The sequence below is a fragment of the Arvicola amphibius genome, chromosome 4, assembly GCF_903992535.2.
Source record: "Arvicola amphibius chromosome 4, mArvAmp1.2, whole genome shotgun sequence".
Taxonomy (NCBI): domain Eukaryota; kingdom Metazoa; phylum Chordata; class Mammalia; order Rodentia; family Cricetidae; genus Arvicola; species Arvicola amphibius.
Window position 1 is genome coordinate 1,039,699 of NC_052050.1, and position 27,951 is coordinate 1,067,649.

At 49.6% G+C, this 27,951-nt stretch overlaps 1 protein-coding gene and 1 long non-coding RNA gene across 4 annotated transcripts in view; one reads left to right on the forward strand and one right to left on the reverse strand.

Moving 5' to 3' along the window:
- Positions 1–27,951, forward strand: part of Ccdc57 (coiled-coil domain containing 57) — a 93,326-nt gene that overhangs the window by 59,804 nt on the left and 5,571 nt on the right. Inside the window, exons 17-19 of one of the 2 annotated variants that reach the window (XM_038328849.1) lie at positions 5,840–6,028; positions 6,537–6,753; positions 6,877–7,574. In XM_038328849.1, the coding sequence (XP_038184777.1) occupies positions 5,840–6,028; positions 6,537–6,753; positions 6,877–6,959 (489 nt within the window). In that variant the 3' untranslated portion in view covers positions 6,960–7,574. Of the gene's footprint in view, positions 1–5,839; positions 6,029–6,536; positions 6,754–6,876; positions 7,575–27,951 lie in introns of those variants that run through there. The other variant, XM_042055022.1, reaches the window with a different exon arrangement.
- LOC119813500 lies at positions 664–27,784 on the reverse strand. 2 transcript variants are annotated; one of them, XR_005285189.1, is made up of 5 exons: positions 27,657–27,784; positions 20,528–20,620; positions 19,171–19,344; positions 3,555–3,780; positions 664–983 (listed from the first exon to the last, which is right to left on the reverse strand). It is a non-coding gene; the product is annotated as an uncharacterized LOC119813500 (long non-coding RNA). The 2 variants fall into 2 exon arrangements; XR_005285188.1 differs by lacking the exons at positions 20,528–20,620; positions 27,657–27,784 and having other exon boundaries at positions 19,171–20,343.

Sequence of the window (27,951 nt, forward strand, 5' to 3'; positions counted from 1 at the left end):
CTTCTTATTGGCTACCTTTTACATCTTAATTTAACAAATTTCCATTATTTTATATTTTACCATGAGGGGGGCAAGGTTCCAACATGTCTGTCTCTGGCAGCACTCCATGGCTTAACTCCACCTTCCTTCTCCCAGCATTCAGTTTAGTTTTCCCTGCTCTCACAGCATTCAGTTTAGTTTTCCTGCCCTGCTCCGCTCTGCCCTGTCACAGCTTCTTTATTAACCAGTGGTATTCACAGCACACAGAGGGGAATCCCATGTCAGTTCTCTGAATTGAAGGCCAGCTGAGCTACACAGTGAGCTCCAGGACAACCACAGCTGTTACATAGAGAAACCCTATCTTGAAAAACAAAATTTTAAACACTAAAAGTTCAAACTTTTCTTTTAAAAATTCAAAGCCTGTCAACTATGGGGTCCTGTAAAATAAAAAAACAAGTTAAATACTTTTTTTACGACCCAGAAAGACATATATCATATGTACTCACTCATAAGTGGCTTTTAAACATAAAGAAAAACAACAGTCTACAATTCACAATCCCAGAGAACCTAGACAACAATGGAGATTCTAAGAGAGACATACATGGATTTAATCTACATGGGAAGTAGAAAAAGACAAGATCTCCTCAGTAAATTGGGAGCATGGGTACCATGGGAGAAGGTAGGAGGGGAGAGTGGAGAAAGGAAGGGGAGCAGAGAAAAATATATAGCTCAATTAAAAACAATTAAAAAGAAAATACTCTTTTACTCCAAGAGTGAAGAACCGGGGTTCACAGTCAGAGCAAAACCAAATCTCAGCAGTGTCAGTAACTGAGTCCCGTGTCTGGGGTCCATTCACAACCTGACGGGCTTCAAGGCTTGGGAAGCCCCAGTTCTCCAGCTCTGTCCTCTCTGCCACACTAGCTGGTCCCATAGGCTCAGGCCGGCTCCAGTCCATGCCCGCTGCTGTTCTTGGTGCTCAGGTTACACCCAGTCCATTGTGCGCCCTGGGAGGGGAGAGAGGAACACTGATGGGGTCCAAAGATTCTAATAAATCACTACATAAGTGGAGTCACTGATCAATCGGGGCCGCAGGACAGGATTCGGGGGGCCTTGTTTTTCCTGGCCGCCCCCAGCAGGGGCAGAAGAGGGGTCATAAGCACAAAACTCACATACTTGTTGCCAAATCACGGTTACAGTTTTCACTGATCAGGAGTCAAAGATTAGGGGCTTTCTTTGTGGGGTCCACTATTGCACTATTGCCAACCGCCACACAGTGCAAGCCTTTCAGTCCAGCCAACCAGACTGATTGGTTCCTTCTGTTGTTAGGAACAGCCATGATGTTTCTAGAGAAATAAAGGTGCATCACAACTATTCCTGAGCTTTAAGGAGGAGGCGGTCGGCCACCGGAAAGTTCTCGGCTCTCCTAGGGCTCCGGATCCTGAACTTTATTTCACCCTACATGTAAATTGGAGTCTGAAGTCAGAATGGCCGCCTGCGGCACCCCACAGCCCCGGCATCTCTGATACACTGGGGTCTCCGCGGCAGCTGGCTGCATTGGCACTGGTGACCTTTTCTGGTCTCTCTTTGCTGGCGCTGAGCCTGTTTCAGGTCGTTGGGCCTCAGCGGCTCCTCTGAGGGCTCCAGGCCGAAAGCTTCATTTTGGTCGAGGCAGTGTATTCACCAATAGCTTCCCCGCCCTCCCACAGGGACAGGCCTCGTCAGCACTCCACGACCCCTTTAATCCTGCAGCTCTCATGCTGCCAAAACCAGTCATATGTGGGAGATTTTTACACATTACCAAGTTTGCCTGCCAGCTGAAGACGCAGCCTTGGCCCGCTGAGCCTGAGCCATCACTTCTGTGTGCTAGCCCTAAGGAAACAACTTCCCAAAAGATCAGGGTTTCTCCGTGTAGCCCTGGCTGGCCTAGAACTCACTCTGTAGACCAGGCTGGCCTTGAACTCAGAGATCTGCCTGCCTCTGCCACCTGAGGGCAGGGACAGGCCCACTGCCTGGTACTGGTCTCTTCATCACAGCGGATTTTTCTACCTAGCTAACCAGCATTGGTTTTCCAAATAAAGCAAAGGTTTTACCTCAGAGGCACTGATCTCTTCTTAATCACAGCTGATCCTAAGCCCCAACTAAAGAAAAACCAGAGATTCTTAATTCAAAGAATCGTGTGAATGTCCCTGATAGTCTTTGAAGGACTCTCAGATTTCCAAACCTCTGTCATTGCTCTGAGCATGTTTACCTTCCAAGTTCCCACAACAGCTCCTTAAGCTCTGAGAACTCAAAGCCTTTTCCAGCCCGAAGTTCCAGACCCCTTCCACATTATCTCAAAGCAACATGGCGAGGTCTGTCACAGTAATAGCCACTCTCCTGGCACTAAGTTCTGCCAGTTTGCTTTCTACTGCTGTGATAAACCGTGACTGGAAGGAAGTTGGAGAGGAAAAGGTTTGCTTGGCTTTCAAGTCCCAACCACAGTCTTTCATGAAAGAAGGAAATTGGGGTGGGAACCTGGAGCTAGAAACTGCAGGTGGGAGCCGGGCAGTGGTGGCGCACGCCTTTAATCCCAGCACTCAGGAGGCAGAGGCAGGCGGATCTCTGTGAGTCTGAGGCCAGGTTGGTCTACAGAGTGAGTTCCAGGACAGCCTGTCTACATACAGGAACCCTGTCTCCGAAAACAAAAGATAAAAAATAAAAAACAAAAAGAAAAAAAAAAAAGAAAGAAAGAAAAGAAAAAGAAACTAAAGCAGAGGCTGTGGAGAAACACTGATTGTTTAGTTTGTTCCCAAACTTAGTGTTCTTACAGGTTCTGCTGTCAGAGGTGGCGCTCTCCACAGTGGGCTGGGCCCTCTATATCAACCATTAATTAAAGAAAAGAATCCTGCAGCCGTTTCTACAGGCTAGTCTAATGGAGGCGTTTTCTACAGGCCGGTCTAATGGAGGCGTTTCTACAGGCTAGTCTAATGGAGGTGTTTCTACAGGCCGGTCTAATGGAGGCGTTTTCCCAGTTGCGCTCTCTCTTCCCAGATGGCTCTAGCTTGTGTAACGGTGGCAGAAAACTATGCAGCACAGGGTCCAGTGCCCATGCACTCAGGGCATATGCACCCCTAAGTACAGACACACAGATAAAAATAAATCTTTAAAACATTCTTATAATATTTTTTTGAGACAAAGTTTCTCTGTAGCTGAGAAGGGCTTGGAACAATTTAGACCAGGCTGGCCTCACAAAGCTCTGTCTGCCTTTACCTCCCAAGTGCTGGGATTAAAGGCCTGCTCTGCCACACCCAACTTTTAAAATTTCTTACAGCCAGACGCAGTGGTTGTGGTCAAGGAATGGGGTGTAGCTCAGCTGTAGAGCACACGTGCAGCGTGTGCCTGAGGCCCTGGTTCCTTCCCTAAGGAAGTACCTTCTTCTGGCGTGGTGGTGCCTGCCTTTACTCTCAGCATTTGGAAGCAGAAACAGATCGCTGTGAGTCTGAGGCCAGCCTGTGAGTTCCAGGCCATTCAGGGCTGCATAGTAAGACCCTGTCTCAAACAAACAAAAAAGAAGAAATTCTGTCTTCAGGTTTTACCCAGAACAGCGTCATGACCTGCAAGCTATTCATCCTTGAGCCTTCCAGTGTCCAGCACCGCTCACTCCCACCTTTAGCTGAGGTTGGGAGTAGGAGGTCTTCCTCACGTGCCGAGGACTTGTGTCTCTGCCACGGGAGTCACAGCAATGTTCATTCCGCTTCGTCCTTCCCACAAGCCAATTCAGTCCCGTTGACGGATGAAACACAGCAGACCCGTGCCTTGGAGCTGTGTGTGCACATAGCAGTGGTTATTGGGTTTTCCAGACAGAGTCTTGCAGTCCTCCTGCCTGGGCTCCTAAAGTGCTGGGATTACAGGCCACCAGTCAGGACCAGCTGATTTTTTTTTTTTGTAATCTCAGTACTGATTCATATTTGTTGCATAACTGCAAATGTGTCCTCCCAGAAGGAATCTGCAATTTGTCTTTTCAGTTCACTTAAAATTAGTTAAAAGAAATTAGTTAAAAGAATAGTGACGTTTTTGCCCTGGGGTGATGTGGATTGTAAATTTATTCCCAGCCGGGTGGGAAGAGCCAGCTCTGGGCCAGGGAGCAACATGCTGAACACCACTAGGGAGGCTGTGAGACATGGTAGGGGCAAGGGCAATGCTGAAAGGTAAAAAAGAATATCAGGACATCAAGAAAAACCTTCAAGGCTTAGGCCTGAGCAGCTGGGTGGGGAAGCGGGCAGGGGACAAGCTGGAGGTGGTCATTCTCCTTCACACCTGCGGCCAGCCTGAGGCCACACACAAAGAGCACAGAGCAAGGACAGAGCAAGGCCACCCAGGAAAGAGGCCTGGGGAGAAGAGCAGAGCCTCGGAGGTCAGTTGTTTGGTCAGAGAAGAAACTGAGCAGGACCGGCCTAAGAAAGTAGGGCAGGCCCAGGTGTTTCCCCAGTAGACCACGCTCCCTGTGGAGGAGCATTGAGAAGGGTGGCTGAGCCCAGAAAGGAGGCCTGGCTCAGAGCGGAAGGGCGCTGCTCCCAGGCTGCTGGAAACTGGGGTATCCTGGGGTACCTGCCCCACCACCTCCCTCCAGACCCTCCATGGGCCCACACAGGCACGCACATGCTCCCAAGTGCGCTCCTGCTCCTGACCTACGAAAGGCATCTGCAATTGCCAGGAGTTTTCACCCTAACCAGTTGGGAATCCTCAGTCACTTGCACTAGTCAGTCAGGGCTCAGACTTTGCAAACAGGTATTGTCAGAAGAAATCTTTCCCGCACCCAGTAAACAAGGCTGCTGTCTATTGCAATAAGACACGCCTGTTATCTGACGACTTCTCATGTAAAACTACATTTGTTTATTACACCCACTGAAATAATTTAAAACTCTAGACAAGAAACCGGGCACAGTGGTTCTTACCAACACTGCAGGCTGAGGCAAGAGGGTGGAGATTTAAAGCCAGCTTGGGCCGTATACTGAAGCCCTGCCTTAAAATGAAGAAGACAACAAACAAGAAAGAAGGAAACAAGCAAAAGACAGCTGGAGAGGTGACTCAGTGTTAGGAGCTCTGACTGCTCTGATCTCTTAGGTTTGATTCCCAGCACCCACATGGCAGCTCACAGCCATCTGTAACTCCAGTCCCAGGGAATCCCATGCCCTCTTCTGGCCTCTGTGCACACCAGGCATGCATATGATACTCGGGCACACACGCAGACAAAACACCTATACCCATTATAAGAAAAGCAGAGGTCAGTGACGGAGCTCATAACCACTGCCAGCCAAAGAGCTCTAAGTTAAGCCTCAGAGTGTGTGTGCTGGGTGTGCTCACTACTGTGTCCTCTGGAGACAGCCGGTGCCGTCTGCACGCTCCCACCCACTGCTCTGAGCTCTGCAAAGGCCCAGCCGCTTTTTCCTTCCTGTTTTCTTCCACAATTCCTTTCACACCACATATGTGGTTCTCCTTGATGCCCCCCACCCCGCCTCCTTTTCCGTTGACTTCTCTGCAGAGCGTGGATGGAACCAACCACTCAGACTGTGTGATGGGCAGAGTGGTCCACTTAGGGACCAGTCCACCAGGTGCTGTCTTGGGCTGGGCTTTACTGCTCTAATCTTGGGGAAGAGACTTCTGCTTGGAATTCACAGCTTCCTTCCCCAGAAGGTATGAGAAGCACTTAGGTCAACTGGAGGAAGCTGACTGAATTTGTTCTATGTAGTAAAACAAGCAGGGCTGTCACCAAATGAAGAGTCCCTAGTCCCAGGATTTGGGGAATGTTTTTTTCCTAATCTCGTGGAAGCTCATATGCAAAGATATCAGTTCCTAAATTTCTCTTGACTTTTCATGGCAGGACCCCAGGCACACCAAGAGAAAATGTGTTTCTGGATATGCAGGGAAAGATCAACCACACTCCGCCCACGCGGTCAGCAAAAGCAGCACCGCACGAGGCTCCAAGGCGGACGTGGCATGTACCCACGCGGTCAGCAAAAGCAGCACCCCACAAGGTTCCAAGGCAGGCGTGGCATCAAGGCCTGCTCAGGTACAGCCACACTCTGGGGTGCGGTGGTTTCTGGGGGTGTTTATGGGAGCTGGAGTGTAATCATAGGTTTCTGTGGGTACTGGGATATGACCGGACTTGGTGTCCACACGCACGTAAGTGTGGAAATTGTGGGAACTTGAACACTCTGGGCACCTTAGAAAAGGTCTCACCGCTGTGACGTCTGCCATGGATTTCCCACGGGGTGCTTCATTTCAGAGTGGCGGGGCAGGGGAGGGATAGACGCCAGGACAGCTGGTGTACATTTACCCACCCTTCACACTCTGGTAGGAACTACCGCCGTCAAGGTTCTGTTCCCACACCTCTATCCTGGACTCACTTGGGCTTCAGACACTCAGCTGCCTTCCAGGGGCCCATCCCCATCTTGAGGAGGGTCCTGGTCTCCTTTGTGAATGTCCCACGGCTGGAGAGAGGGTAACTATCAAAGACACTGTCCTCCCATGGCTGGAGAGAGGATAGCTGTCAAAGACAACCCTCCTGACTTTCACAGAGACAGCACAGAGTCCCCACAGAGACCCGGAAGTCAACACATCAGAAAGAAAACAGGTCCCCAAAGCTGCCAGCACAGGTTCAAGAAGTCCCCGAGGAAAGTGACCACCACGGATCATCTTCGCTAGCCAGCAGTTCCCTGCAGGACACCTGGAAGCTGTTGGACCTGGGATCCAGCTTTTCGGGTGTCCCCTCTCAGGATGATTCCGCTGCAGCAGGTAGGAGAGCTGCTTCCTGACTAACAGAGTGGGGTACCCAAGGGAGCGGGAACAGCATGGCTGCCATGTTCTCAAGTGACTGCGGCTGATGTGTGAATTCTCTCCGCCCTTTCCATCTCCTAGGCCTGCATACCTTAGCTCCTGTGGGGAGCCAGAGTGTCCCATGCCATGATCATAGAGCCCTGAAGGTCCCCCGGGCTCCTTAGGAGAGAGTGCTCTGCTTCTCTAGAAGAGCCAGCGATGGTCGCAGTGAAATTATTAGGAAAACTTCTCTAAAGGCTCACTTTGGGGGAACTGTTTGAAATGATACCAAGCAAAAAGGGTGGAGGGAGAAAAAGTGATTTCAAAATCTAAGCCAGACAAAACGAACAAAAAGCCTGGCATGGTTGTGCACAACCTCAATCCCAGTACTCAGGAAGCAGAAGCAGACAGAGCTCAGTGAGTTTGAGGCCAGTCTGGTCTACAGAGTGAGTTCCAGGAAAGCCAGGGCTACATAGAGAGACCCTGACTCAAAAATGAAAAAAAAAAAAGTCATAGTCAGTGACATCATGTTGGGGTATAAGAGTTCCACAATCACCCGAAATGGAGTATATAAGAAAGGTTTGTTTACATGGGGATAAACTCACAAAAAGGGGACAATTGCAGTTCTCTGCATGCCCTGGGAACTGGAACCGAATCCAGCTTCCAAGAGGCCCATGCGTGCTTTTCATCTAAATTGATAGTACATGAGACCACACCCAAAGTGGGTCAGTATCTTTTTTTTTAACTATAAACTGATTGGCCCATTAGCTCAGGCTTCTTATTAACTCTTATAACTTATATTAGTTCATTATTCTTGTCTATGTTTGCCACATGGCTTGGTACCTTTTTCAGCGAGGCAGTTACATCTTGCTTGCTCTGTGGCACACCAAGATTTCCTCTTTCCAGAATTCTCCTGTTCTCACTAACCCACCTCTACTTCCTGTCTGGTTGTCCCACCTATACTTCCTACCTGGCTACTAGCCAATCAGCGTTTTATTAAAATACAATTGACAGGGTACAAACCATTGTCCCATAGCACTTCCCCCCACACACTTTTTTTAAGGAACAAGAACTCTGAATCTAATCTCCTTTGTTTAGTTTTTCTCCTGACCATTATCCATAAAAACGTGTAACCAACATTCTAAACAAGAAAAATATCCATAATCCACTTTTTGGGAATGTGGGTGTAGTTTTCCAGGCTACTTCCTGCTGGTTGGGGGTGATGATAATCTTATGGGGACCTAAAGAAAATGTATAATTATCATCAAGTCATGACTGGCGTATCCTGTGAGGCTTGATCATCTCAGGCAGCAGTCTTGACTCTGTTCTGGATGTAGAACTCTGACATCTGGGCCATCTGTTCCTACTGGAGATTTCTCAGGGGGTCTTCCTTGAAGTGGGTCAGTATCTTAAAGGCTATTGGCTGAAGGGTCCCACAGCAGTGACAGAGAAAGAGGTGCATGAGTCTGGTGTCCGTCTGTGTGAGCCCTGGTCACAGTCGGCTCCACTAGGCAGCTGTGTTCTCCACAGTTGTTTTCAGTCCTTTGCCATCACAAATAAGATGATGTAAATAAATGTCCCAGCACTCAGACTTAGGAGGCAGAAACAGAAAGATCTCCGAGAGTTCAAGGCCAGCCTAGCCTACAAAGGAAGTTCAGCCAAGGCTACACAATGAGACTCCATTCAAGAAACAAAACGAGAAAATAGATCCGAGAAAGAGGACCAAGGAGGAAAGGGCTCTCAGGAAGCCTAGCAAATCACACGCAGAATAATGAAACCCACACCCAGAAAGTTATAATGCTTCCAGCACGAAAGGAGGTGGGTATGGGTATGTGTGCGTGCAGGTACCAGGAGGCCAGAGGCGTTGGATCCCCTTGGAGCTGGAGCTACAAGGAGGTGATAAGATGCCCAAAGTGGGTGCTGGGAACTGAACCCAGGTCCTCTGGAAAAGCGCTTACCTGCTGAGCCATCTCTCCAGCCCAGTGCGTCCAGAGTAACCTGACTTCTCACCATGGGGAGCTGAGGCAGCGCAGACAGGCCTGCTACATGGGGAAGAGTGGAAGTGTGCTCCGTGACAAAAAGCCTGAGCGACGTCACCACCAGCTGCCTCTCACCTGAAATAAGCTCATAGCCAAGTACAAATGTGTGTGGTTTGGCAACCACACATCTGTCCCTCCTCAGCTGTGCACCTCAGCACAAAAGCAGAAGAGCCACGCAGAGTCCTGAGTGTGTGCAAAACTTACAAAAGCAAGTGGCAGTAACACTGTTCCTTAAACTAGATTATTTAAACTCTCTTATTTTTATTGTCCTTTCAACTATGAATATTATGTGCACTTAATGTTTTTGTTGTTTGTTTTATTTTGTTTGTGTTTTTGAGACTGTGTCTCACCGGTGTTTCTGTCTGGCCTTAAATTTCCAGTGATATCCCAGGTGCTAGGATTACAAGAATTATGGGAACCACACCCTGGTTGCTTTAAAGAGTGAGGAAGTGGTCAGCCCCACTGATGCATCAAGGATCACATAGAGAAGTGAGAAGTGACCCTTATTTTTTTTTCTTTTTTCTCTTTTTTTTTTTTTTTTTTTTTTTTTTTTTTTTTGAGCCATGGTCTTGTGTAGCCCTGGTTAGCCTGAAACTTGCTCCAGTCTTCCTGCCCCTGCCCCTCGGTGCTAGGATTATAAACACGAGCCATTATGCCCATAACCCCTGAGTTTTGCCTGGTGTAGATCACTGCCGAGGGGTCTCAGTGGGATGAGGCCATCACTTTAGTCTTCTCGGCCCAGTGGCTTCAGCAGAGAGTAGGATGGACAACTCGGAAGCTGCAGTCAGGAGGCCGCAGCTCAGGGAGGGGTGGAAGCAGAAGCCTGAGAAGCCTGCCTGTGCAGGTGGGTGAGGTGGGCAGAGATGACGGGAGACAAACTCAGAGAGCAGCCCTGGAGGACAGGAGGGGAGGATGCGCCTTTGCAGTCCTGACCTTGGACAGGACAGTGACGGCAGTGGAGGTAGACCGGCTGCCACACCCACAGGACAGTGACGGCAGTGGAGGTAGACCGGCTGCCACACCCACAGGACAGTGACTGCAGTGGAGGTAGGCTGGCTGCCCACACTGACAGGCAGGTTTTCCCCATGCTTACAGACTTTCCAGGTAGCCAGTGGGAAACGGTACAGCTGACCTGATGAAACAGTTCTGGCTTTTGAACAGTTAGCTGGTGGCCATGTGCAGCCTGGGAGCACTCTGGGAGCATTCTGAAGTGACAGCAGAAGTAGTGCTTGGTAACCAAAAAGTTCCAAGTGGGGGGCAGCCTGAGGGAGTGTGAAGGTGGCGCAGATCAGGCAGGGTGCTTGGAGCTGACAGCTCCTAGCACCTTGTTGTAATAAAAGTAAAGGTAAAAACAAAACAAAACAAAACCCTACATTCCAGCAGACATTCTGGCTTTGTGGTTCACCCCACAGAGGATTTTGCTGAGAGGAAAGACAGATGTTATCAGTGCATCCTAGTGGTTTGGTCAGCCCTGGGTTCCTGGTGCAGCCCTGGCATCTGGGAGGCTTGAGTGAGATCTGTCACGGTGTATAATACTGTAATGACTTGAGGACCTTATGGGTGGACACACTGATACTTTGGGGGACGAGGTCTCTGATGAAGATGTGGCTGACCTCACCATGTTGGTGGGTGGGATAGGATCAGTCCCCAATCAGCCTGGAAGTCTTGCTCTAAAAAGTAGGGTGGGATTTCAGTGCATCGTGAGCGGCAGACTGACCATTACACGGTTCTGGACAGCTAACAGTGCTGATGAAATGGCACGGAAGGGACCAACATATAACTGTCCATGTTTAATAACAGGAAAGCCCACTGAGGTGCTGGGTCAAGGTGGGAGAGGCATGAGGCACCCTGGATGCCATGCTGGCACCCTGTCTGGAGGGTGGGTTACTTGCCTCACATCTCTGGATTCTAAAGTGGGAACCAGCATTGCCCATACCAACCCCAAGTCCTCACTGGCTTCTTCGGTTTCCCATCTCGGGCCTGCAGGATGAGGGCAAGGCCTCAGCCCCACACCCAGCACTGAACAAAATCATCAACACACTGAGCCCATGAGATAGCACCCCTACCCACACACACCCTGACTTCTGTCCCCCCTACACACACCCTGACGTCTATCCCTACCCACACACCCTGACTTCTGTCCCCCCTACACACACCCTGACTTCTGTCCCCCCTACACACACCCTGACTTCTATCCCACACACACACCCTGACGTCTATCCCACCGTACATACACCCTGACATCTATCCCCCCTACACTCACCCTGACTTCTGTCCCCCCTACACACACCCTGACTTCTGTCCCCACACACACACCCTGACATCTATCCCCACACACACACCCTGACGTCTATCCCACCGTACACACACCCTGACATCTATCCCACCGTACACACACCCTGACGTCTGTCCCACCGTACACACACCCTGACGTCTATCCCACCATACACACACCCTGACATCTATCCCCCTACACACCCTGACTTCTTTCCCCACACACACACCCTGACGTCTATCCCACCATACACACATCCTGACGTCTATCCCACCGTACACACACCCTGACATCTATCCCCCTACACACCCTGACTTCTGTCCCCACACACACACCCTGACGTCAATCCCACCATACACACACCCTGACATCTATCCCACCGTACACACACCCTGACGTCTATCCCACCGTACACACACCCTGACGTCTATCCCACCATACACACACCCTGACATCTATCCCCCCACACACACCCTGACGTCTATCCCACCGTACACACACCCTGACATCTATCCCACCGTACACACACCCTGACATCTATCCCCCTACACACCCTGACTTCTGTCCCCACACACACACCCTGACGTCTATCCCACCATACACACACCCTGACATCTATCCCCCTACACACCCTGACTTCTGTCCCCCCACACACACCCTGACGTCTATCCCACCTTACATACACCCTGACATCTATCCCACCATACACACACCCTGACATCTATCCCCACACACACACCCTGACGTCTATCCCACCGTACACACACCCTGACATCTATCCCACCGTACACACACCCTGACATCTATCCCCCTACACACCCTGACTTCTGTCCCCACACACACACCCTGACATCTATCCCACCGTACACACACCCTGACGTCTATCCCACCGTACACACACCCTGACGTCAGTCCCACCGCACACACACCCTGACATCTATCCCCCACACACACCCTGACGTCTATCCCACCGCACACACACCCTGACATCTATCCCACCATACACACACCCTGACATCTATCCCCCTACACACCCTGACATCTATCCCCCCCACACACCCTGACGTCAATCCCACCGTACACACACCCTGACATCTATCCCCCTACACACCCTGACATCTATCCCCCCACACACACACCCTGACATCTATCCCCCCACACACACCCTGACGTCAATCCCACCGTACACACCTACCCACCCGCAAGCCATGTTTCCTCTCTCACCTTCACTCTTGCAAAAGCCTCAAGGCTGTCTGAGCCGTGCTGGCCCAATGCTTGAGTCCCATTCTGCTCCTTGTGTTACTGCTTAGCCCAGGAGCCCAGCGCCCACAGCAGACACAAGTCGGCATTCCCACTGCTGGAGTCCCTCATGCCCACCCCATCTCCCTAGCACCTGCCTCCTGCCCCGCCCCAGGCCTTGTCCTCGTTCTCATACTTAAATTTAGTCCCTTCTATCTCTTCAGGCACGGCCCCATGGGTGGGGACACCTGAGGCTTTGCACTGGATGCTGGACTCCTAATACCAAGCAGCCAGTATGCAAGATAAAGGGTTAACGGGGGGGGGGGGGGGGGGGAGAGACTGTAGCCTGGTGCGGGGAGGGAGGGTAGAGAGAGTTTCGGGAAGACTGGCGCAGGAAGTTCTCCATGCTTCCCTAGCACACCTCCCGCCAGCGAGGGCTTGCCCCTCTTAGTGGCGCTGCCTAATAACTCCAGTAGCCTGGAGCAGGAGAATAAAATGTTTCAAGACAGGCTGAGTACATAGCAAGACTCTGTTCAGGGAAGGAAAACGAAAAAGAAAAGTAAGGCTTTAAAAGTACATGTACTTCCTAGATGAAAGTATTAAATATGATCAGGGCAGCGGTGTTCCCCAAAGTGAAGAAACCCTTAGTATAATCCTAACTGAAATATGGACAGACTTTCTCTCGAAGCCAAACAAGTGGATCTTCAAGTTCCACTGCAATGAAATGCCTGGGGCAGGAATCGGCCTGCTGCAGCCTTCCACACATTAAGCATTAAGACAGATGATGCAAGGTTACGGCATAGCAGTGACAGAGGCTCCTCTCCCCTGTGCAAGGCTCTAGGTTCATACACACACACACACTGGGGGTAGGAGACACTAACACAAGAAGGAAAAACCAGAACAGAACTTGTTCACAGTTCTGAGATGGGGATATCTACTTCAGCCCGGGCAACACTGTGGGACACTCAGAGAAGACTAGCCCATTGGCAGAAACTTGCCTGGTATTTCCAAAGGCCTGGGTTATCAGCAGCACCAAAAATAAACATAAAGATCAAACTGGAACGGTTCCTTATGCATCCCAATTGCTCCATCTGTTCACCCGGCCAGATCCTCTGCAGATCCCAGACCCCAGCCAGAGGACCTGTTCCCAAAGCTCAGATCTGAGGCAGTCTGCCTAACTGAAGAGCAGCTATTGTTTTCCCCAGGAATTAGTCCAGTCCAGCCTCCCTGGTGTCTGACCCAGGTGTGCAAGTGGCAGACATGTCAAAGGACAGACTGCCTCCCCGGGGAGAGAGGCTCCAGCAACAACTGTGTTATGCCTTCCACCTCCCTGAGTCGAAAAACAGCCTGTGCAGGCTCAGCTGGAGCACCAGCCTCCTCTGCCTGGCTCCAGTTGCCCACTGCCTAGTTCCCTTCCACCTACCCAGCTGCCAGGGCCAGGTGCACCGTCCTTAAACACACGCCTTTGCCCTTTTCCTTCCTACAGCACGTAGCCCTAGGCAGCCTGCTTCTTTATTGTCTCTGAAGGTCTGTTCACAGTAAGGGCTAGCAGATCTTTTGGGTGGTCCATAGCACTGCAAAGCTCCCTTGTCTCACGGTTCCCCCTGCGTCTTCTTCCGCACTCGATGCGGTGGTGCGGTGTGTGTCCTTGTGCTCATGGGAGCCCACGGTTGTACAATTATCTAGCTGGGAAATAGCTGGGTCAAAGGTGTGAGTGGTTTGAAATGTTACCAAATTGTTCTAAAAAAACCTGGCCCTGTGCCTGCAGCTGCCTGCAGGGTGGAAAGCCACACTCTCCACTCCAGCGCCCTGGACTTTGTCCCGTGTCTTTTTCTCAGTCTGATAAATGAAAATTGATACTTCATTTTTGGTTTTAGTTTACAGTTTTGAGGGGATGGATTTGGGGGTGGGGTTTGAGACAGGGTTTCTCTGTAGCTTTGGAGCCTATCTTGGAACTCACTCCTTAGTCTGGGCTGGCCTCAAGCTCACAGAGATCCGCCTGCCTCTGCCTCTGCCTCCCCAGTGCTGGGATCACAGGCGTGCGTCACCACCACCTGGCAGTTTGTTTTGTTTTTAAAACAGAGTTTCCTGTAGTTCAAGCTTGCTTCAGACTCTGTGTAGCTTAAAATGACTCTGAACTTCTGATCCTCCTGCTTCCAACTCCTTAATTAGCAACTTGTTTTGTTGTCGTTCAGTTTGTTGCTGGTTTAGTTTTTTGTTTGCTTGCTTTTAAGACAGGGTATGACTTCAAAGCACTGACTGACCCAGAACCACGCACAAGGTAGTCTAGGCTGGCCTTCAATTTACTAAAAAACCAACCTGCCTCTGCCTCCAGAGGGTTGAGATTAAAGGTGTACACCACCCCTCCCAGCAGTGATGAAGCTTCAAGGTCAGGTTTAATGTGGATTTGTGACCTTTCCACAGAGGGCAATTGAGGAGGTAGACAGGGGCTCTAGTCAGGGACCCTCTAATAGGAAAGGGACAGGCGATGGGAGGCTAGAGGCAGGCCGAAGGTCTGTGCCTGCAGGAACCAGGGATTGAGGGGGTTCCAGGAGGGAGTGGCCTGACCCTCAGAACCAGGTGAGTCCTTGGTTTGAGGTGTGCAGGTACCGTGTCCCCATTTTCAAGTAGAAACTGAGGCCAGATCACAGTCACCAGAAAGCTGCCCAATGCTTCTGACTACACGCAGATCTCCCAAGCTCCAGAAAACACAGACCCAACCAGAACTGGGCGGGAAGGGTGGTGTAGCAGGAGGGCTAAGGTTGTGGCCAGAGGGTTATGGGCGTGGAAGCGCTGAGGAATGTGGGTACTAGTTGGGCCTAGCCCAGCCCCTCCCTGGTCAGCGCGGGCTCCTGCAGTTGGTCTGCTTCTCCCATCAAGCTAACGGCTAGACATCACGCAGCACAATGGGAGGCTTGGTTTATTTCTTTAAAATGTTCTGATTTTTTCTTTTTTTTAGCTTATTCTCATGGAACAGGCCTATAATTCTCGCCCTTGGTAGGCTGAGGGAAGAGGATCATTATGAATTCAAGGCCAGCCTGTAGTGAATTCAGAACTAGCCTGGGCTACATTTTGAGTCTAAAAGCAAAAGAAAAAAATGGTTTGTCATTTGAATTATTAAGAAAAATACCCTGTAGTTCAAAGCCATTTCTTAAGTCCTCCTTACACAGCTCAGCGTCTGTGCAGTGACAGTGACCACACTCCGTCACCAAGCTTCTTAGCCAGAGATCCAGGAGGAAAAAACAAGAACTCAACAACTGCTCTTGTCTGGCCTGTTGTGGAGCTGCCCTGTCCCAGACCCGGCTTGCGTAGCTGGCCTCCACCTCAGGCCTCACCAGGAGAGCTCTCCAGGCCAGAGTGTTTCCAGCAGGGAAGGAGGGTGGGGGAGAGGGGAACAGGCAGGAAGAGGGCACTGGACTGGGCCTGGGCACACCCACAGTGGCTCCTCCCTGGCTCTGTGGACCCAATAAGCTTCTGTTTCCAGAGAAACTAGACATTTCTTTAAAGTGTTCACATTGAGAACAAAACAAAACAGTTCTTTTGTTTGTTTTTCTTCTCTGTGTAAGCCCTGGCCATCCAGGAACTTGCATGCTCCATAGACCATGCCGGCCTTGAACTCAGAGACCCACCTGCCTGCCTCGGGGGTGCTGGGATTAGAGGGGTGTGCCTATTGTAAAACAGTTCTTTCCGGAACCTGAAGAGATACCTTTGTGTTCTGGTGAGCTTGCTTGCAGATCAAACGTGAGGACCTGAGTTCAGATACCAGCACCCATATAAGCCAGCGGGGGCAACATGTACCTGTCATGGCAGATTTTGGGCATAAGCAAGCCAGTCTAGCTGAAACAGGATGCTCCAGATTCAGTGAGAGACCTTGTCTCAAACATTAGGAACCCTTAGCAATGTGTGATGGCACACACCTTTAATCCCAGCACTTGAGAGGCTGAGGTGGGTAGCTAAACTCTCTGTAGTTTGAGGCCAGTCGGGTTTACATATGGAGTTCTAAAACAGCCAGAGCTACATACAGAGAGGTCCTATCTCAAAAAAAAAAAATTAAGATATTGAGGCTGGAAAGATGGCTCAGCCGTTAAGAGCATTGACTGTTCTTCCAGGGGACCCAGGTTCAATTCCCAGCACCCACATGGCAGCTAACAACTGTCTGTAACTGCAGGATCCAGCATCCTCACACAGACATATAGGCAAAACACCAGTCAAATAAAATAAAAATTAAGATACTGTAATCCAGCACTCAGGAGGCAGAGACAGGTGGATCTCTCTGAGTTTGAAACCAGCCTGGTCTGCAGAGCAAGTTTTAGGGCAGCCAGGGTTACACAGAGAAACCCTGTCTCAGAAAAAAAGAAAAAAAAAAACCTAACTAAATAAAATAATGTAACACATTGACACGATGACTCAGTGGATAGAGGTGCTCGCTGCCAAACCTAACAACTAGAGTCTGGTCCCTGGGACTTGGTAAGAAAAGAACTACCACAATTTGACCTCCAACCTTCATACGCTTGCTAAGACAATTGTGCAGCCACCACAAAGCAAAAGAAGGGGGGGGGGGGCTGAAGAGATATAGCTTAGAAAAACAAACAAACAAAAACCCAACCCTTGTTTCTCTTGCCAAGGACCTGGATTTGATTCCCGACACTCGCGCCACCGCTCACAGCCGTCCATAACTTCAGTTCCAGGGCATCCCACACCCTTTCTGACCAAACATACACCCACTGCACACACTGAACATGCAGGAAAGAATATCATACAGGAAAGAGTATCTATACAAATAAATCTTTTTTAAAAAACTTAAAAACTTAATTAAATTAAAATGTTCACGTTTGAACATCAGCACTTGATGAGTCAAAACCATCTATAGGCTGATCCCCGATGGTCGGGGGAAGCAGCACACTCCCGCAGCCAGGCTGATCCCCGATGGTGTGGGAAGCAGCACACTCCCGCAGCCAGGCTGATCCCCGATGGTGTGGGAAGCAGCACACTCCCGCAGCCAGGCTGATCCCCGATGGTGTGGGAAGCAGCACACTCCCGCAGCCAGGCTGGCCTCTGTCTACTCACTGGACAGCCTCCTAGGCCCAAGCAGCAGCCTCGCTGTCAATGTTTCCGTTGAAACTGGCCTGCCTGGAGCGCGGGCGGGCGAGATGACTCAGCGGTTAAGAGTAACGGCTGTAGCCAGGCACAGCGGCCCACGCCTTTGATCCCAGCACTTTGGGAGGCAGAGGCAGGCAGATCTCTGAGTTTGAGAACCAACCTGGTTTGCAGAGTGAGTTCCAGGACAGCCAGGGACCCTGAAAAACTGTCTTGAAAAACCAATAATAAGTACTAATAATAAATAAATAAAAGCATGGACTTCTCTTCCAGAAGACCTGTGTTCAATTCCCAGTACCCACATGGCTCCACAGCCTTCTGTGACTCCAGTCCTGGGGAATCTGACACACACCCTGACCTTTGAAGACAGTACCCAAACATGTGCACAGAAATACATCTAAGCAAAGCACTAAAACATACAAAATAAAAATAAACAAAATTGACTGGGCAGTGGTGGTACACTCCTTTAATAAGTCAGAAGTTTGAGGCCAACATAGACCTATGTTACATAGACCCTGTTTAAAACCAAGTTCAGGGAGCACTAGAGAGATGGGTCGGTGGTTAAAGGCACTTGTTGCTTTGCAGGGGACTTGAGGTCAATTCCAGCTCCCATATGATGGCTCACAACCACCCATAACTCCAGTTCCAGAAACTCCAACACTCTGACACCTTCTTCTGACCTCCATGGGCACCAGGCATGCACGTGGTACATATGTTATACAGGTGGGCAACACACACACATGAAAGATAAAAATTGTTGAAGGGAAGGAAGGAGGGGAGACAGGAGAGAGAAGAGGAGGCAGGGCAAGCAGGGAGAAAAGAAACGAAAAGGCCTAAAGAAAAGCAAAGACGTGGGATTCTCTGCCCTAACCCTATCAGGCAAACAGGTTAGCCTGCGGATACTGATGTGGGGTGTCAGGGGGACGCTTTCCTGATCTGTTAGTCTTAGCCCCAACCTGCCCTCCTGTGACACTTATTAACCTGGAGTCCCTGTTACCAGACCTGCCACTGTCTGGCCTCCACAGGCGCTTGGTGTCTCTTGTGAAACACAGGAGAGCTCAGGAGAGCAGCCAAGACGTCCTCGTGGGAGCCGCCAGTGAACTGGTGTGATGCACATTTGTGATAAGGAGACTCAAGTGAAGAGCCGGGGACGGTGGCCGCCAAGAACAGCGCGTGACTGCTGTAAACCAATCCAGAACACCGTGTTCCTTTCCCGCCTGCTCCGCACACTAGAGAACGGACACAGGATCCCCTAGGTCTCAGTAACCTAGGGAAGGTGGACATAAGGCCTGATAGACCAAGAAGAGCCTGGGAACAACTCTGGGAGGGCAGAGAGCCCTGTGCAGACCTGGTTCACGTCCCCCTGGCCCACCCTCACAGCGGCCTTGCTCCACAGCCAAGAGGCCAAGGCTCCTCTCTGTTTCTCGGCATATTTGCTCGTGGCCTGGTCCCTGCTGCTGGATGAGAGCCTTCTGCCGGGGACACTTCTCTGAGGCCTGTGCACACCCTGCCACATCTCAGATCTGCCTCTGCGGAACCAGTGCAAGCGCTGGAGAGATGGCTCCAGTGGTTACGAGTACCGGCTGCTCTTCCAGAGGACCTGAGTTTGAGTCCAGGCACCCACATAGCTGCTCACAGTTGTCAGGACTCCAGTCGCAGGGGTTACAACACAATCTCACATACAATAAAAATAAATATTTTTTAAAAAAGAAAAAAAGTGCTTTAGAAAAAAGGAATCAAGCAAACCTGTGCAGATCCTGAAGTGAACGAGCAGCCTGTTTGCTGCCTTGCTGAATTCCTTCAGGGCAGAGGAGACTCCACAATGCTGAGGCTCAGTGCCTCAGAGATCTGTTGGTTTTTTGAAATGGTTATGAGGAAATGATGACAGCCATTCAGGAAAGCAACATGTTGAAGTCACTTCTAAAACAAAGCAAATACATTTAGAAATAATCACATCGGCTTGCTTTTTAGTGGTATTTATTCTAGGGCCATAGAATGTCTGGCACTCACTCCTGCTTAGCAAGCTGTGGTGATAAGAACCAGATTCACCGAGACACCAAGCAGCTGTGTGCAGATAGGAGGACGGGCATCACTGCCAGCACCCTGGGTAGAGGGGCAGAGGCCAACTCTAGGTTACCAGGTCATCTGAATGGAAGCCACTTCTGGGCTGCAAGGAACAATTGTGAGCAGGCAGTACAGAGCTGAGGAGATGGAGAATGGAACTTGGAGAGGTGGGGAAGGATGGTGGTCGAGGCCAAGTCTAAAGACAAGAAGGGAACTATGCAGACAGGAGCCCTACAACATGTCCACACATGAGGCTGGGGGCTGAGGGCTCCCTGGTGGTGGAGCCCTGTCCGGCCTGCCCAGGGCTCTGTTTGTCTACCAGAGTGCAAGAGGACGGCCACAGGATCGAGGTCAGCTGTTCTCAATGTAAAGTTTCAAACCAGCCAGGACCACACGAGGGACTCTGTCCCAACAAACCTCCCAAAAAACATTTTAAGATCAGCGTAGGGTACATAGCTGAGACCTCAAGAAGCAGTGAGAGAGCTAAAGAAGAGTTAAGGGGAGGAAGAGGAAGAGGAACAAATGCTAATAAAAAGAAGTCTCCAGAGCTCTGCCAGGGTGGAGTGCTCAGGCTCCAGACAACGCAAGGGACATTCCCAGGGAATGTGCTAGGGCAGGAGCCGCTGCAGGAGGGCGAGGTCTCATCTGCTGCCATGGTCTTCAGGTGCCTAGATGGCAGCCCAGGCTTCTCTGAGAAACAGAAGGGAAGTTCAGTGATGCAAGAAAATACCCAGCTAGGTGTGGTGGTACAGTCCTTTAGCCCCACAGGCAGAGGCAGGCAGGTCTCTGTGAGTTCAAGGCCAGCCTGGTCTGCAGAGCAAGTTCCAGAACAGAAAAGCCCTGTCTCAAAAAAGAAAAAAAAAGAAAAAGAAAAAAGAAAAGAATGTGTTCCACGACAGCTAGAGCCTCTGAAGGAAAAAAATCAAATTTGATAGATAGACAGACAGACAGACAGACAGACAGAAGCCACTATGGCCTGAATGTAGCTCAGTGTTAGAACACTAGAGGCTGAGGATGTTCACTCAATAGGAGTGCTTACCCAGAGTCCGTGGTTGAGAGCACTGGATTCTCTTCCGGAAGACTCAAGCTCTATCCTCAGCACCCACACGACAGCTCACAACTGTCTCTGACTCTAGACAAAACACACATAAAAATAAAATCTCTAGAGGGGGAAAAAGGAGCCCAGAAGCGATAGCCCAAGATGGAGGGAACGGCTCCCAGCCCCAGCTGGTGGGGATTCGGGACTCAGTGGCAAAGCAAGTGTGCAGAAATAACAGGGCACTTCTGGGGTTCAGCACTGGGCCCTGCAGACCAAGCTAAACGTCAACATGGAATTGCTGAGGCCATTGTCCCTGTCCAACGTAAAGCCAAGATGTTTACCTCGCCTTCCAGACCTATTTCCCAAATAATTACCAAACAGGCCGCTTTCAGCTGGCAAGATAACAGAGTTCTCTCCGCCCTAATCTTTGCTCCAAACAGCTTTCCTGAAGCAAACCAGTACTACTTAATCAGCTACTTTCCCATCATTCTAGCTGCCAGGGCCACCTTACAAAGAAATTATGCAGTGCTGAGCAGATTGAGCCCAGGATCATGTACACAACAGGCAGGTACGACCACTGAGCTACATCCCCAGCAAGGAAAGTAACTGAAATAACCTCTTTAGATAAGTCTTGTGGCAAAGGCTCGTAATTCCAATTTAGGCGGTAGTCTTCCTGTCTTGGCCTCCAAAGTGCTGAAGCAAAAACAGATGTGAGCCAACATGCTGAGCTACAACTTCCCTGGCTTTCTCTCCGGGGACCGTATAGCATACCTTAACACTTTCTTTCTCTCTTTTTTCTTTATTTTTTTCGTCTTTTAGAGATAGGATTTCTCCGTGCTGCCCTGGCTGTCCTATAACTGGCTCTGTAGACCAGGCTGGCCTGGAACACACAGGGATCCTCCTGCCTCTGCCTCCTGAGTACTGTGATTAAAGGCTTGCACTACTACCATAAAGCAAAAGTTGCTTTTTAAAGCTGAATTTCATTAAACATGTACCTACCTTTTTCTATCATCTCCAATAATAGAGTACAGCAGGTAGTTATTAGGAGAACATTATATTGTATGAGAAATTATGTGAGCCAAGTGGTGGTGGCGGCGCACACCTTTAATCCCAGCACGCAGGAGGCAGAGGCAGGCGGGTCTCTGAGTCTGAGGTCAGTCTGGTCTACAGAGCGAGTTCCAGGACAGTCAGGGTTACATAGAGAAACCCTGTCTCAGAAAAGAGAAAAAGATTATACGAACTCAAGAGAGTTGATTTAGACTCAGTGGGCTTATTCAAGACTTCCAGGCAAACACATGGACATTCTGAATGAGGACTAGGGCATATATTAATGTGGGGGAGGGAGTTGGCCTAGAGCTGAGCCCCTGTAGATACTAAGGCATGACTCCATTATGATGTTAGCAATTATGCACCAGGAAATAGGGACAAAGACCAAAGCACTCACTATGCCGAGATTCCACAAGACGTGTGGCTGAGTTTGGGTGCCGCAGCCATGCTGACCCCAGTGTTTGGCACTGGAGGCTACACGCATTTTGCTTGTAAAGCTGACCAGGAGGCCAAAGGCAGAATTTTCTCAATCGAATTGACTGTATTAATGAATACACGGAAACAAGGCTTTTGTAAAATGCATGAAGAATCTGTAAAGAGAACCCAGGTCTCAGCTACCTTCCTGATGGAGGTGATATTCAGACACACCAGCATCAAAGAAACTATGTAAGGTCCACAGGCAGGGAAGTAGTTGAGGTGGAAGCCACAGGGGACTGACCAGGAGTTGTAAACACCCACAGCCGGATGTGCAGAGGTTTGTATTACAGTGCCCTGTGCCCAGTTTGTCACACACTGGCCAGCACTGAGGGAATCAGACGAAAGGTGAAGATCTTTCCAACTCAGACGCTCACCCCTGCCCAACCATATTGCCTCTCTCTTTTAATTTGATTTTGACTTGTAATCCTCCTGCATCTCCGCCTCTCAGGTGCTGAAATTATAGTGTAAGTCACCAAACCCAGCCTCTTATTTGTCCTTCCTTCCTTCCTTCCTTCCTTCCTTCCTTCCTTCCTTCCTTCCTTCCTTCCTTCCTTCCTTTCTTGAGACGTGGTTTGCCCTGGCTGTCCTGAACCTCACTGTGTAGACTCAGCTTGCCTGAACTCACAGAGATCCTCCTTCTTCTGACTCTGGTGCTGGCATTAAAAGTGTGCGCCACCACACTAGCCTTATCGTAAACATTTTCCTGAAGGCTCAGATGTAAAAAAAGTCACAAATGTTCATGATTTTTTTTAAATGTGCAGCCAATTGTAGTGCATCCTTTCTAGCACTCGGGGGGCACAGACGGGTGAATCTTTGAGTTTGAGGCCAGCCTGGTCTACAGAGCAAGTTCCAGGACAGCCAGGGCTACACAGTGAAACCCTGTTTTGAACCACCATTCCCCTCAAAAGGAAAAAAATCCAGCACTCAGAAGGCAGAGGCAGGTGGATCTCTGTGAGTTTGAGGCCAGCCTGGTCTACAGAGTGAGTTCCAGGACAGGCAGAGTTCATGGTGAGACTTTGTCTGAAACAAACATACAAAAAAATCAATGGGGCATTGTGGCACATGTTGTAATCCCAGCGCTTAGGGGTTACATAGTGAGCCGCTGCCTGAAAACAACAGCCATTCAAAACTTCAAGTTGGGGCAGCAAGTGAAAGTGCCTGTCCTACAAGCCTGAAGGCCCAAGCCTGCAATGGTAAGAAAGAACCTCTCAGGCGTGGTGGTAAGGCTTTAATTCCAATACTCTGGAGGCAGAGGCAAGTAGATCTCTGAATTCAAGACCAGCCAGGCCTCACAGAAATCCTGTCTCAAAAACCAAAACAAACAGAGAGAGAGAGAGAGAGAGAGAGAGAGAGAGAGAGAGAGAGAGAGAGAGAAAAAACCGACTCCTGAAAGTTGTCCCCTGACCTCCACATGTGTGCACTTGGAGTCACACACGTGTATACAAATGCCTGCACAACAATAGTGATAAGGATGGTGATGATGGTGATAACCTCACCACTGGAACACGGGGGCTGGAGAGACGGCTTGGTGGTTAAGAGCACTGACTGCTCTTACACAGGCCTGAGACTGGGTTCCCAGCCCCCACACGACAGCTCACAGCTGCCTGTAATTCCACTCTAGTGCCAGGCTGCAGCACCCTCTGGCCTCCGCATGCCTGTGGTGCACATGAACTCATGCAAATACACCTGACGATTTTTAACTGTTTAAATTTTAATTAATTAAAAAACAATAATAAATTCAACCAGGGGCTGATTTCTCAGCCCTGTAATTTTGGCGTTGAGGAGGCTGAGACAGTGGAGGGAGAGACTTCAGTTCTAGGCCAGCCAGGGCAACAGAGACACGCTCTCGAAACCAAACAATTCAGCAAGTTGAGAAGGCCCCTAGGAAGAACCTGTAACTGCCACCTCTTGATGGAGCCTGATCCCCATATCCCTCCGCCTACCTACATTGGCAAGCCTACCACATAATAAGAAGAGAGGGGACGAGAGGGGCACGTCTGCCGCCTCTGCTTCCCCAGCGTCACCACGCCTGGCGGGAAGTACTGCTATTCCAGCTTCACATGGCCCACTCCCAGGAACACACCAAGAACAAAGGAAAAGGCCTGACGTGGTAGCTCACACCTCTAACTCCATCACCTGGGAAGCGAGACAGGGAGATCTCTGAGTCTGAGGTTGGCTTGTTTGCATAGGGAGTTCTAGACCAGCCAGAGCTACAACTAGGGAAACCCGGTCTCTAAAACAAAAACTAAAAAGGGCCGGTGGGGGCAAGGATGGGGCTCAGGGACAGCACACTCATCTGCTGTCGAAGGCCTCAGTTAATTTTTTTTATTTCTAGATTTATTTATATGTGAGAGTGTTTTACCTGTATGTGTGCCTGGTGCCTTCGGGAGACAGAAGAAGGCATTGGATTCCCCTGAACTGGAGTTAGGGTTTTGAATTACCACATGGGTGCTTGGAAGTGAATCCAATCTTCTGCAAGAGCAACAAGTACTTTTAGCCATTGAACCATTACCTCTGCCCTGGAAGGCCCCACTTTAACCCCCAACACTGCAAAATAAAGTTACCAGGCCTGGCAGCGTACATCTGTACTCCCAGCACTCAAGAGGCTGAGGCAGGAGGATCACAAATTGGAAGCCAGCTTTGGCTACTCAGTGAGAGCCTGTCTCAAAACAGGTAAACAAACAAAAACATATTAGACTCATGTCTGGAACATCTGAATTGATAAAAGGGGATTTGGATAAATAGCTCAGTTGGTAGAGTGCTTGCCCTAGCATACACAAAGCCCTGGATTCAATCCCCATTACTACATAAAGGGAGAATGATGGTACACACCTATAATCCCAGCACTCAGGAGGTAGAGGCAGGAGGATCAGAAATTCAAAATCACAAGTTTGAGGCCATCCTGGGACACATGAAACTCTGGCTCAAGAAAAAGGAAAACAAAGCTTACTGAAGAGTTTGAGTACATACTTTACAAAATAGATAAATTGCCAGGAAGTTCTAGAAAGATGCCCACCATTGTATGTTAATTACTCCTTAATAAAAATGACTTTAGGGGCCTGAGAGATGGCTCACCACCACAGACAAAATCAAGACAAGTCTGTGTAGGAAGTGCCTTATCCTGCTGAGTGTGTTTGGTGGCCACTGCAGATCCTAGCAGGATGCTTATAATTCTTATCAAGCCACTAGAGATTTCTTAATTGTTTTCCTTTGTGGCACTTAGGGGCACCAAGGGAGGCCATTATTGCAGACAAGTAGGCAGGAGCACCAGTATCGTGGGGGTTTAGTAGAGCCCTGAGGACAGAGCCAGTGGAAGAGCCCAAGTCCCCCCCGCACCCCAGAATAGCTTAAGTGAAAAACTGGTCTGGAGATTCAGCTTGAAAAAAATGGGAACTTAAACCAGGGTATAAAGCAAGCATCGGAATTAGCCTCCTAGATGGGTGAGCAGGTATCCGGCCCTGAGGTGTGTTCCCATCCAGGCCCGGACGCTACACCTGGGGCAGTGCCAGGAAAATTTTATTGCAAGGTGGTGGCAGGCCTGTTCCTCGAGTTGTGGCTCCTACAACTGCTGCAGAGAAGTTCTGGAGTGTGGGTGGAGCCGCCTGCCGAGCCCCTGAATAGGCCTTTACAATTTGGCTTTGAGTCTTTCTCCTGAGTGGATGATGATGTCTTCCTTCCAATCCATACACTCCTTTTCCTTTTCTTAAAGAGCTGGCTGGGCCTCTGAGCACCATGGTAACAGGAGTGGCCACAGTAGTTGTGTTGTATCCTAAACTGAAGGGGATTAGGCTGAAGTTTCTAAATGTGATGATTGCTGTGTGCTTCTCAATGGGACCTTTATCAAGCTGAGCATTTCTCCTAGCTGGGCCGGAGTGTGTGCTCAGCATGCACAGAGCCTCGAGTTCTGCCCCCAGCACTGTAAATGGTACTTTATAGCACTGGTTTATAGACATATGTCATCACAGATGGGTCTTAAACCTTGCCCAGCACTTTACACTAAAGTGTCGAAGCCGCTGCAGACCTGGTGTGAGGCCCCCGTGAACTTGGCTTTACTGTGATGTGCTCTTAGTATTGATTTGGTTTTTTGTTTGTTTTTGCCTGTATATGTTTTATGGTTTTGAGGCAGGGTCTCATACCCCCCAAGATGTTCTTGAGCTTGCTGTATATTGAACTCCTAACTTCCTACCTCCATCTCCACACTGCTGTGATTACAAGCAGGCACCACCATGCCTGTTTTTCTGTTGTTTGGTTTGTTTTTTGCCTACATACGATTGTAACTGGTTCTATGTATTTATTATTGTGGTGGTGGTGGTGGTGGTGGCATGTGTATGTGTCTGGGGGCACAGAGTTTGCATACCCCTCACCCACGTGGACAACTCAGTGGAGTTAGCTCCCTCCTTGTACCTCCTTCACACGGGCTCTGGGGATTGGACTCGGGTTGCAGACTTGTACAGCGAGCACTTTTACCTATTGAGCCATTTCTCAGTCCTCCAATTTTGAATTTTTGTTTTTCCGAGACAGGGTTTCTCAGTAGCTATGGAGTTCAGTCCTGGAACTCGCTCTGTATACCAGGCTGGCCTTGAACTCACAGAGACCCACCTGCCTCTGCTTCCTGAGTGCTGTGATTTAAGGGGTGCACCACCACTTCCCAGCTACTTTTGGATTTTTGAGTTAAGACTTCACTATCTGACCCAGACTGGGCTTGAACTCATGACCCTACTACTTCTGCCTCCCAAGTTCTCGAGTTGCAGGTATGTGTCATCAGGCCAGCTCTCAGTCCTTTTCTAACCTTACAGATAATTTGGAGAAGGTAGGACTTGACTATTTCCTGACATTTCTTTCTCCTCTTCTCTGTCTGTAAGATGGGATCTCTCTGCCAGATGGTGGTGGTCATGTCTCCGCTCACAGCACTTGGGAGGCAGCAGCAGGCATCACTCCTGATGGCTCCCTGCTTTGGAAGTGCCTGTGACACATTTCAGGTGTGGGCCCTTAGCCAGACTCGCTGGACTTGGTGGTGCTCGTCTTTAATCTCAGCACTGGAGGCAGGTGGATCTCAGTGAGCGCAAGAGCAGCCTGGTCTACACAGTAAATTTCAGTACAGCCAGGACTATATATAGAGAGAGACCCTGTTTCAAAAAAACAAAAACAAAAAAAACAATGAATGAGAATTCTCTCTCCACATTTTTTTTTGTTTTGTTTTGATTTGTTTTTTGTTTTTTTGGGTTTTTTTTGTTTTTTTGTTTTTTTGAGATAGGGTTTCCCGGTAGGCATGGAGCTGTCCTGGAACTCACTCTGTAGACCAGGCCGGCCTCAAACTCACAGAGATCCACCTGCCTCTGCCTCCCTCCACATATAAGAACCTATATACCTGCAGTACCTGAAAAGTTCTGTTTACAATTCAAAACAAAGATGCAGGAGAGTTTGGGTTGAGTCTGACCCCAGGTAGACAATGCTGCTCTTCATCCTTACCCTTGAAAACTGCGCCCTGGAGTCAGCAATGGAGGAGCGAGGAGTGCACATCTCCCTCCCACTGCCTCCGTACACACACACACACACACACACACACACACACATACACACACACCACACGCAACCAGGCACCTACCTGCTTCCTGACTTCCTCACAGCCAAGACAACAGGAGCTAGCTCTCAGGTAACTAGCTGGGTACCCTGGCAGCAGGTTTCCGATAAAACATTTCACTCATGCTCGGGATTAGGAAATGTGCCCTTCCTAATTAAATTTGAACTAATCAGTCTAGAAGGGCCAAAGGCCACGTTCCCTGTCAGGCTTGACACTGAGAACCGCAAGTGAGAGTTTGTTTGGGCTCTGGAGAAATAGGGGTTGGTGTTTTCTTGGTGTCTCCTGTGGCTTGGGGACAGATACCGTGTACATTGTGGCA